At 29.2% G+C, this 11601-nt stretch overlaps 1 protein-coding gene across 1 annotated transcript; it reads left to right on the top strand.

Moving 5' to 3' along the window:
- The first annotated feature begins 890 nt into the window (after positions 1-890).
- Positions 891-11184, top strand: LOC111613826 (alpha-tocopherol transfer protein-like). The gene is made up of 4 exons (XM_023355177.1): positions 891-1127; positions 8595-8788; positions 9942-10055; positions 10999-11184. Exons 1-4 carry the CDS (start codon positions 908-910, stop codon positions 11182-11184), a joined length of 714 nt encoding a protein of 237 aa, XP_023210945.1. The 5' UTR covers positions 891-907.
- Positions 11185-11601: the final 417 nt, after the last annotated feature.

Raw genomic sequence — 11601 nt, 5'->3', positions numbered from 1 at the left:
AATTTACAGGCAGTAACGAGTTTTTCAACTTCATTATAATCTTAGGAAATCTTCGTCGTACAATGAATCAAATTCTCCATGTTTTAAAAATTTTTTATATTCTTCGTCACTACTGACGTAAGTAGATTTACTTTCATTAATTAGTAAAAAAAGGTAGATAAAGGATCCTAAACCTCTTCAGAAGTTTCTGTATCTGCTTCTTTTCCTCCTTTTTCATTTATTGATGCTTAGTTTTCTTTATCGGTCTATTGCGTGTATTTTAATACAGTTGCTTGCTCATTCTGTATATTTTTGGTTTCAATATTTTCTTCGGTTTAAAACTAGAGATAACTGTTTACTTTGTTTATGTACGATAGTAACTCCAACAACAAGATATGAAGAAATTTTTTCAGTTGATGTTATTTTGACTCGAGGGCTGTTGAATTCATATTTCTTTTTATTCCAGAAACATTACTGTAGTTAATTTAATCTTTATATTAAATAAATTCCTTTTTATTATTTAAATATGCTGTATTTCAAGATGTGAAAGAAGCATTGAGGTTGGTGTTACTTTGCATAGTTATGAAATTATATTTTTATGGTAACACGTAATTTTAATGCTATGCCAAACACATAATATGCTTACGTCATTCTCCTAGAAATACACTATGAAATTCGGTACACACATCAATAAGTAATCTGTATACAAAACCAAGAATAAAGATATACTCGTATTAAACATTTCATAGAGATTATAATATTTAAAATTCAAAATATCAAGTGGAATTTTTAATATCCAATAATTTCGGAAATATGTAAAGATTTCTTTGAATCTTACGATACTTTTTATAACAGTATTACTATTAAATGCATTATTTTATAATGAGTTTTAATTAATTTTTCAGTTGAACATAAAATAAAATGCAAAATGGACGACATCTTTCTTCTTGGATTTCTTCGTGGGATGGAATTTAATGTTGAAAGTTCACTTCAATTGCTTAGGAATTATTATTCTACAAGACTAGAATATCCGGCGTATTTTAAAAATCTATTTCCATCAAAGTTAGAAAAAGCTTTATCTTCAAATTGTATGAGATTTTTACCTCAGCCTGATCAAAATGGGCGATATATTTGTATAGGACAATTGGGTAAGATTTCTAAAAAGTTTTAATTTATTTTTTAAGTTGTAATTAATTTATAGTGATTATAGAATACGTTATTCATTAATTTACATTAACATGCGTTATTTATTTACACTGGTGAATAGAAGTTATAAGTACAGCCTGATGTTATTGTGATCAGAATAGGCATACATAGTTTGAAGATTTGAAAAAGGATTGAATTTAGATTAATGAAATAAGACAGTGCAACGCTTTAGAATTTATCAAAAAATCTTTTTGGTTTCAGACCAAAAATTTTATTCATCATTTGAAAGTAGGAAAAAATCATAAAAAGTAGGTTTCGGTTTCAGTCCTCAAAATCTGGCTATACGTAGTTATCCGGATTTTCTTTCAGTATCTAAAACTCATATCAACACAGTTTCCAGTTTTACGGAAAGGTCTTCCTAAAAGGCATCTCCTTCTGTGGCATTGCGCATAAAGGTTGCACTGCTTTATCCTATAAATCGAATCCAAATGAATCATTCGGAAAGTTTCTATGGCAGACTGGTCGGAAATCTCTGAGTAGCCAGCCACTTTGCGTAACTGGATCTCCTGTCCAACTTCTAGTGTTTAGTGTGTTTATTGAAATCAGCTTAAGGATGAGGCGGTGAATGCAGCAATCTTTTCTCGTAGAGATGCTAACCTGAAATTCACATAGAAAATTTATATGGATGAGATGTCTTAAATATGTCGAACTCCTCCGTTTCTGTCTGAACATTAAAATCGTAATTTAGAGCTTTCAACACGAATAGGCTCTACATTAAAATTGTAATATTGTGCAATCTCTATTTTACCTTTCCCCCCGAAATGTTTGTATCTTAGCACTTGAATTATTATTCGATGCTGGAATTCTCTGTTCTTAGTATTCCATCAACCAATAAAGTCCCGACACTTATAGCTGTTCTGCAGTCAGCTAGTATTTTGAATCGATTCAAACGCCATTGTCATTTTGCATGAAGATTTTATCGCTGCCAATCAGCATGCAACACATGCATCCTATTTTCATCCATCATCCTTACTACTACTGTATTGTACAGTACATACAACGTGGTGTGGAAATTTCCATACTGTTCTTGAAAAACTGTTGAAAGATGTTAGGGAAGTTGCTGCGGAAGGTTTCATCTCTAAAACGTGAACGTCGAGTGCCATAATCTTCTAAGCCTAAAAGTTTGACAATGACGTTTGGACCATCGAGCATGGCAAGTAGAAGTTCGACTTATACGTCTGCATTTTTCTGGAGTTAAAATTATGACGTATTTTTTAAAATAATGATTATTTAAACATTTATAAATTACATTGNAAACATTTAATAGAGATTATAGTATTTAAAATTCAAAATATCAAGTAGTATTTTTAATATCTATTAATTTCGGAAATATGTAAAAATGTCTTTGGTCATGAATCTTAAGATAATTTTTATAACAGTATTACTATTAAATGCATCATTTTATAATGAGTTTTAATTAATTTTTCAGTTCAACATAAAATCAAATGCAAAATGGACGACATTTTTCTTCTTGGATTTCTTCGTGGGATGAAATTTGATGTTGAAAGTTCACTTCAATTGCTTAGGAATTATTATTCTACAAGACTAGAATATCCGGCATATTTTAAAAATCTACTTCCATCAAAGTTAGAAAAAGCTTTATCTTCAAATTGTATGAGAGTTTTACCTCAGCCTGATCAAAATGGACGCTTTATTTGTATAGGACAATTGGGTAAGATTTCTAAAAAGTTTTAATTTATTTTTTAACTTTTAATTAATTTATAGTTATTATAGAATACGTTATTCACTAATTTACATTAACCTGCGTTATTTATTTACACTTGTGAATGGAAGTTATAAGTACAGCCTGGTATTATTGCAATCCGAAAAGGTATACATAGTTTGAAGATTTGAGAAAGGATTGAATTTAGATTAATGGTATAAGACAGTGCAACGCTTTAGAATTTATCAATAAAATTTTAAAACTTCGGCCGCAATCTTTCTATTTGATACTAACATATTCTTAACGACAAAAAAAGACCCAAAAGTTAAAAACAGAAGCAAATTGATTTAAATAATTGCAGTGCAGGTAAGATATTACTAATAAATGTTAAAAAATAAATAAATACAAAATTAAATTGAAAAATATAAAACTTGAGTGTTCGCCGAAATTTAAACGAATTCCCATAATTTATTGCAAATTGCTTTCTACAGCATAATAATTTCTATTGTGAATTGTAACTCGGTGTCTGTAAAAGATGTCAAATCTCGTTTTTTCTAAATTTTCATTTTTTTATCGTTTCGATGCTAATTAGTAATTGCTCATCTGTATCAGATTTCAAGTCTAATAAACCGTCGATTTAATTTTGTCAACCTCAAAACCGCTGGAAATGGTTCTCAGTTTACAAGACGATTAATTTCTAAGTCATTCATACGTATTTATTCCCTGTAACCGGAACAAAATTTTACTTTTAAAACTAATGGTAAATACCATATTTGTATTCTTCAAGAGTGAATTTTATTAATCCTAGTAACACACTGCAAATATAAGAAATGAGACGCGCTGTGTCAAGCAAGCTTAATGAAAGTAATCATAAAACAAAGCGATTTTGTTTTCCGTTTGGAAAGGCAGTTTTTCAATGATCATCAATTCACCGTTAATCATACTTTACCAATCCATCAGGGGGACGATCTGAGTGAAAGCTACTGGCCCAGCTTCGAAATGGACAGTCGTTGGACATGAAGAATTTCTTTAAAAGAAGACCAGGAGAAGAAGAAGAAGAAAAGAGGAATTGATATAAACAAAGCCTTGTTGGAATGTCGACAGAAAGAAAGAATGTTACGATAACGTTTGGATTCTCTACGAAGTTATCTGTGTAATTTCAATCTAAACAAAAATATCTGAGATGTACGCCAAGAGAAAAATTTATAATTTACATAAAAGTCAAATTTGTTTCTCATAGGAGATTTTCTTCGATAAAGATAAACTTCTTACATGAAAGAGGTACACAACAGATTTTTATTATCGTTTCCTACATTTCATTTTGAAGAACCGAGCTTATATAAAGACATGTACCCGTCAATAACGTGGGAACTTATAGAAGATAAATTAAAAAATCTTAAAGTTAAAAATGAAATAATAAGTTTAATAGAATTTGCATATAGAAGTAATTATTCGACGTTGACAATTATTTTTATACACAGACAAGCGGAATAAGCATGGAATCAGTAATTGGACCAAAGTTAGTCGAATTAATAGTGATAGATATAGATAATATAATCAGCAATATAAGAGCAATATAAATTTTATAAAAGATACGTGGATGATATTCTAATAATATACAACGAAACAGAAATAAAGATAGAAGACGTCAATATAAAAATTAATAATATACAGGAAGAGATAAAATTTAATACAGAAATAGAAGACACAACCAGAAAAGAAATCAATTATTTAGACATTACGATAAGAAGATTAAAACAAAGTTTAGAATTTAGAACATCTAGAAAGCCTGGATCGAGTCAGATAACAATACGATACCAACACAACGTACCACTTCACGTCAATAATAACATATTTAAAATGGAATATTCTAAGATAAAAAACAGGACAAGTCAAGAAATACATAAATCCGCAGATTTAGCCGAATTAAAAAAGAAGTTTCTCCTGGCAGGCTACCCACAAAGACTAGTGAAAAAATGGGAACCTAAGTTAAGATAAATAATCCTAAAACACAACAGGATAATAAAAAAACAAATAGCATTAAGTATATTGGATTTCCATATATTAAAGGATTACACGAACAAATTGATAATGAAATAAGCAATATGCACTTTAAGTTAGCACCGTCATACCAAAAAATGTATACAAGATTAAAACAGTTCGAAATTGAGAAAAAACAACAACCACCAACAGAAACTAAGAATGTATAAAATTCATTGTACTTGTAGCAATAATAAATATTATATAGGAGAAACAAAAAGGAAGTTAAAAACTAGATTAAAAGAACATATAGCGGATCTGAAATACGATAAAATAAATTCTGCCTTCCATGATCATTGCACCATGAATGATTGTACAATAGATAAAGATAATATACAAATACTGCACAAAGAAAAAGAAACATATGGTAGAAAGTTTAAAGAAAGCGCAGAAATTATCAAAAGCAAAAAATGCATAAAGAAAAATGTAAGTATTAAAATTAATGAAAACTGTCTAAATATCTTATAATATTCAGAAAAGATAATCTATACTAATATTATAAAGAGGTAATGTTTGTATGTTAGTTTGTATGCAGCAGGTAATCTCCGAAACTACTCATCCGATTTCAAAAATTCTTTCACCAATATTTAGAATGGAACTTCAGGGTGGAAATAGGCTATATATTATTCCGTTAAACATGGGGGATGGACAGTTCTTTACGGTAAGCCTTATGGAAAAGGTTACCGTAAAGAACTCTGCTTCTATTTATACCATTTTAGATGCAGTTTTTTCCGTTTTTGATTGCATTTTAATAGGATACGTCAACAGAATGTACACTAAGAAGGGATTTTTCGAAAAATTTTCCTCCACTGGGCAAGTGTTATACATTTATAATAGATACATTTTGAGCCACAACAAGGCGTGGCGGGGTCTGCTAGTTTATGTAAAAAGGTAATTTCTTGAAAAGAAATAATTTGTATAAAAAAAGACATTTTAAGAAAAAAGATATTTTATGTAAGACGTAATACTGCCACAAGGTGGCCTACTAGTCATATGACTATAGTAACCAGTGGTACGCTTAACTTCAACTAAATAAAATTTGATGATAAAAATTGCCAAGTGCCTGAAAATAAATACAATAAAAATTTGTGTTTGCGATTATAAAGCGATAAAAGTAAAATAGCTATATCTCCGTTAACTGTGACCTATTGACACGGAAGTTTCTTTAGCACTATACTAATAACGATAGAGGCTTAAGTTTAAAATTTGAGTTTTTTAGATCCGATAGTTTTTTTTCTCGACGGGTGTCTGCAATATGACTGGTGAAATAAATAGAAGAAAAATTTCCAACAAGGCGTTACTTAACATTTCTGGCAACATTTTATGCCGCTATCTTCTATTATATTTTATTTAAAATGTTTTTTTATTTTTTTAATTACTATAAAATGAAAACATCTTAATTTTGAAGTAGGGATTGGATTTGTAAAAAATTGCAAATGTAAATAACGAATAAAATCCTCTTTAAGTCCGACCATAATGAAGGTATTATATGACTCCTTTTACTCTTCGCCTTCTCAAACTTAAATCACTAAAATGTAATAGCATCAATCCACCAATACAAAAACCTCCTTGCAGAATTTGATAAATTTTCGATAAAAAGAACGGGAGTTATTAGCTTCCAAGGTATTAGCTTCAGCTTATTAGCTCTTGAACAAAATCGTGCTTCCCAACACATTAACATCCATACATACGGAAAATAACCTAATTTTTTCTGCACGTTTCAAGGTCGCCTGAGTTCAAAAATTTTAAAGTATTCGGGGAAAAGTGTATTTTTCAATTGATTTTCATACTTTCTTTCTGTTATATATAAGAAAGCAAAGATGTTATTTTGGCGATTTTTGCACATTTCGATTACTAATATTTCGTCAAGCCCTTTATTGAAAATGCTGAAATTTTGCAGTCTACCTAAGTGAATAATTATATTTCGAATGAGATATACATAATTATTATAGGCTTTTACAGATGAAGAAATTGAACCAAAAAGTTTCCTGTATATTTAGTGAGTCAGTGACCTTTTCAATTCGAGTGGGGTCACTGCCGTCACTCTCGATGTGAAATCAGTATATACTTGTGAATTATAGAATGATCGAAGAAAAATAACAAAGATTTTCCGAAGATGAATAATAAGTAAATTTTCATTTTAAAATGTCGGGATAATTTGAATCTTTCATATGTTCGCTTTTGAGCAATTAGGCAACGTTATTCATTTCTCGGATTGTAGAAGACGAGAGTTGTAAGACACATAAATCTTCCACATCCTTCTAGATACTAATACGAATTAGCATTCCTGTGTGGAACGATTGCCTAATCGCAGATCGACGACGTTTTCCAGCCCAAAATTGGATAGATGGATGCATAAATAAGAACGTTTGACTAGAACAGGAGAATATTTTCATTGCAATATAAAACATCTCGTTTACTACCAGGTGAAGTGCACATGGTAAAATTATGCAAGAAATTTCAGGAGTATGTACTAGCTCGAAGTAACGAACAGCGATCAGAATTGCAGTAGAACGTATTAAAAACAATTTAGTTTTATCTTTACCTATGATTTGAGAAAACAAAGAAAATAACTACATAACGATGTGAGTTACTGCTAAACAACAAAATGACCACATAGGGTTTTCCATATATCTCATATCTAAATGGGGATATTTCTCAAAGATAGCATTTCGATGGTAGTAAATATACATTGTGTTCTATTTTGTTTACCTGTCAACGTTGAATTACATTTAATTCAAAATCTCAAACCTGCGAAATACACGAATTAGAACTACAGTATTATAATGTACTTCATGTTTTAATCTTATGTAATATATATGTAATTTTAGACTTAGTTTTGTAGTTTTAACATAAAGTTGAAATGCAGTGTACTTTTGCTAATCCGAACTAATAATAATACAGAGTTATACGAATTAGCCTAGTTATATATAAAGAAAAGAAAGTTAGCATACTGAAGACTCTGGATATTACGCTGTAATACATGAAAGGATTAACTACAAATTTCAAAAGTCAATTTTCCAAATGAGTATTTAAGAAACCATTAATTTATATCATGTGCAGAGTAATTATGATTAATATACAGTGGTACCTCAGGTTACGAACGCCCCAGCATACGAAATTTTCAGGATACGACATGAAATTCGAACATATTTTTGCTCCACGATACGAACAAAAACTCACGATACGACGTTACATTAGTTCGCATTTTTCATTTGTTTTTCTTACTACAGTTATTTTTTTAAATGTATTACTTGGCTTTAATTTGAGTATGTTTTTCGCGTTGGAACGAATTATTTGGTTTTACATGTAATCGTATGGGAAAAGATGATCCACCTTACGACATTTTCATGATACGATCTCAGTTTCGGAACGGATTAATTTCGTATCCTGAGGTACCACTGTAATATGAAGTTTACAAAAATGTATATACATAATTTATGAGCAACACCAATATTGAAGTATGTGAAAACAACTATACTGCATACACATAAACGTTGATCAAAGTGCACACTCCTCTTGCTAACAGCCACCAAGTACAACAAGCACGATGCTGGAAGACTTTATTCGAATTAAGATAAACATCCGGAAAATAAGGACGTTGTGAAATTTCGAAATTTATTTACTTACGGAGTAACAAAAGTGCACTGTATTTACATTTAAATAAGAATATTTTAATTTATTCTTGATATTTTTTAATATACAGGACATTGGGATCCTTCAGAAGTACTTTTGATAGATGTTTACCGCCTAACGTTCCTCTTAGCAGATTTATTCTTTACTTTACACCAATGTCAAGAGAACGGAATAGTTTTAATTTTAGACTGTAAAAATTCCACTTTTAAGCAATTAATGGAATACACACCAAGATTTATACACAACTTAGTAAGCTTAATAAGTGTAAGTATAAACTTTTACTTAACATTTTGTTTAAATTCAAAGTTAAAATCATTAATATTTAAACAAAATTTTAATAACATTTTTTATTAAATTTCTGTTTCTGATATCTCTGTTACAATAATCAACACAGCTGAATGCGCAAGTATACTTTTGCCACGACGTCAGCTGTTTGGGCTGGCTATATCGGATATGTGTGATTGTTTTTCTTTTTCTTTTGTTACCTCTAAAGCCATGGAGGCCTTGTCTTTTGTATTGGGTGTTTGTAATTTCTATTCATTGGAGTTATACAATTGACACTTGGTGGCACCCTAAAGTCTCATATTTCACCTTTTCCTGTCATTCTTTTTTTTTTTATTATTCTAATCACTTCTGCTATAACCCTTCATATTTCCTTTACCAAGGCTATACCTATTGATGGAGCCCTTCTAATCCTTTGGTAAATGTAAAATGTAAAATGTTACAAAATCTGAAATTCTACTTCCTCCTAAACAGTCAAATTTTACAATACACTTCCTACTAATGTATCATTAAACAGTAGTTTATTTTTACTAAAAAGTACTGCTTTGTTATGGGTTCCTACTAACAGCAGCAACTATTGTAATAATTTAATATTTAATAAGAAACTTATTTAGTTTTTAGTAGGTAAACCATTATTTAGCGGGTAATCGCTGTAAATTCTTGCATTATAGCGGAAAAAACTTTGATTACTACTAACGGTTTTGTACGAAAGTAAATAGTTTTTTACTAAATACTAACTTTTCTATTAAAATATTCAGAACATTTCAACAACACTGAGCTCATACTGATGATATCCTAAGCTGAGCGCTGTTGAGAGTAATGCTGAGGAATTTTTAATGGAAACAGAAACATTTTAATTGTAACCACTGTAATTTTAAACTAAGATGTATATTTATTAACACCTATCAAGATATTACAAAAGTAAGGCTGACAGAAGAGGGGCGAATACCCAAAACGCGTATCGCCCCACAAAATTTTACAGAATAAAGAGTCATGCCAAAATGCCCAGAGTCTATCAATGCACCTAGTTGTGATCCAAAAAAACAAACTATATTATCTATACGTTTAATTTTGTAATTAAAAAAATGAAGAAAAAATTGTTAATTGTATTAAATTTTTAACTTGTTTATATTAGAATGATTCCAATCAAGTATTTATCAAAGAAATGCATTTCGTCAATTTGAACGTCATTGTCAAAGGATTAGTAAAATTTTCTCTGTCACTTTTTCCTGCAAAACTACGAAATAAAGTAAGTAAAATTTATTCTAAAGAATAAAGCAATAAAGTTTGTATTTTAAAACAGTATATTTTTAAACTAATTACTTATTATCTATTATTTACGATTTACTTATGAAACAATACGCCAAGTTGTGCAACGTACATTTCTTTTTAAAATGTTCTATTACTGACAAATTACAGAACAACGTTTATAAAATAGAAATTTAAACATATCGCTGTTCTTATTGTTTCATATTATGAATATTTCGTCTATAAATGTTCCTGTTATTTCGAAACGGTGACATTTTTCTCAAGAGTATGCTTCCCTTTCCTTGGATACTGCTATTGTCTTCAAAACGCAAGAGTCAAACGTTTATGAAAATATTGCTGAAAACTTTCATTAAGATATTTTAAACGTATTATATTTAATTACTGAAACAGTATCAAAATAAATGATTGAGAACACTCTATATCAATAAATAAATAAAAGCCTGTTTAATGCACAGAAGAAGGAAATACTGATAACAAGACTACATAGGTGAATTTTTAAGTAATATATTGTTACAAATGCATAGAGTGTATAAATGTATAATATAATATCTCTCTCTGTTCTTTTTTCACAATCATGAAGTTATTACATTAATTAGTAAATATATAATTGTTCACGATGACAAAGGAATTCAGCTAGTTAAGTTACCTGGAGTGAAATTATGAATTTATTATTTAATTGCAGCAAACCCTCTACAATTACAATACAAAATAAAAAAAAACAAAGAATGAATCATTAAAAGAGAATCGACATATTAGTTAGAAACGCTCTCTCTGTATGCAATTGCAAAATAAGTTGTTTTTTGGCTATTATATAGACTTATACTTTTATTACACTGAATACGTAACGTAAATATTTCAAAAGTAAATGAATATTAATGACGTTAAATTATTGTTTTATAATAAATATAATAACTCGTTTACAGATATTTCCACATAGTGACATGACGTCTTTACATGAATTCGTTCATCCAGAATATCTTCCTATTGAATATGGAGGTGAATTACCATATTTCGATTCGAGTGAATTATTTGTAGTAGTAAGACAAAACGAAGAATTTTATGTAAGAAACGAAAAATTTCTCAAGATGTACAATGAAACAGTTCAATAAATATTTTTTCGAAAATTCAAATATTTTCTTCTGGTTAATATAAACTGTTAGCAAATACGAAAATTTATTTACTTTTGATACAAGAATTATATAAAACATGCCAAAGAAAATCAGTCTTTGAAGTTATACACTATTAATTCATGATGTTTGGTGTCTTCAGTACTTATTTAAATAATTTAGAATTCGAATGAAATATTGTATGACGTATTGAATGAATTAAAAAGTGTTGAATATTTGTGAAATTTCCAATATAATGATAATGTTTAGTGATTATTTTTAATGTGATCAGAAATTATTAATTAATTATACATTTAATTGTTACCGATTATAAACAAACTGTAATAAATTACTCATAAAATTAATTTTTAAAATTGAATTTTAAGTGTGTTAGAAATTTTATTTTAAAAGCGATTTACT

This window comes from Centruroides sculpturatus, unplaced genomic scaffold (assembly GCF_000671375.1).
Source record: "Centruroides sculpturatus isolate CEXI.00-Female unplaced genomic scaffold, Cexi_2.0 scaffold2061, whole genome shotgun sequence".
In the NCBI taxonomy this organism is placed as follows: Eukaryota; Metazoa; Arthropoda; class Arachnida; order Scorpiones; family Buthidae; genus Centruroides; species Centruroides sculpturatus.
Note: the sequence above shows the minus strand (reverse complement) of the source record. Positions and strands in the feature narration are given on the sequence as shown.

Excerpts from the sequence above, each read along its gene's own strand:
- LOC111613826 (XM_023355177.1), top strand. The coding sequence starts at position 908 with ATGGACGACATCTTTCTTCTTGGATTTCTTCGTGGGATGGAATTTAAT. Across the intron at positions 1,128-8,594 it reads TATTTGTATAGGACAATTGG|GACATTGGGATCCTTCAGAA; the intron begins GTAAGATTTCTA and ends TTTAATATACAG. Across the intron at positions 8,789-9,941 it reads ACTTAGTAAGCTTAATAAGT|AATGATTCCAATCAAGTATT; the intron begins GTAAGTATAAAC and ends TGTTTATATTAG.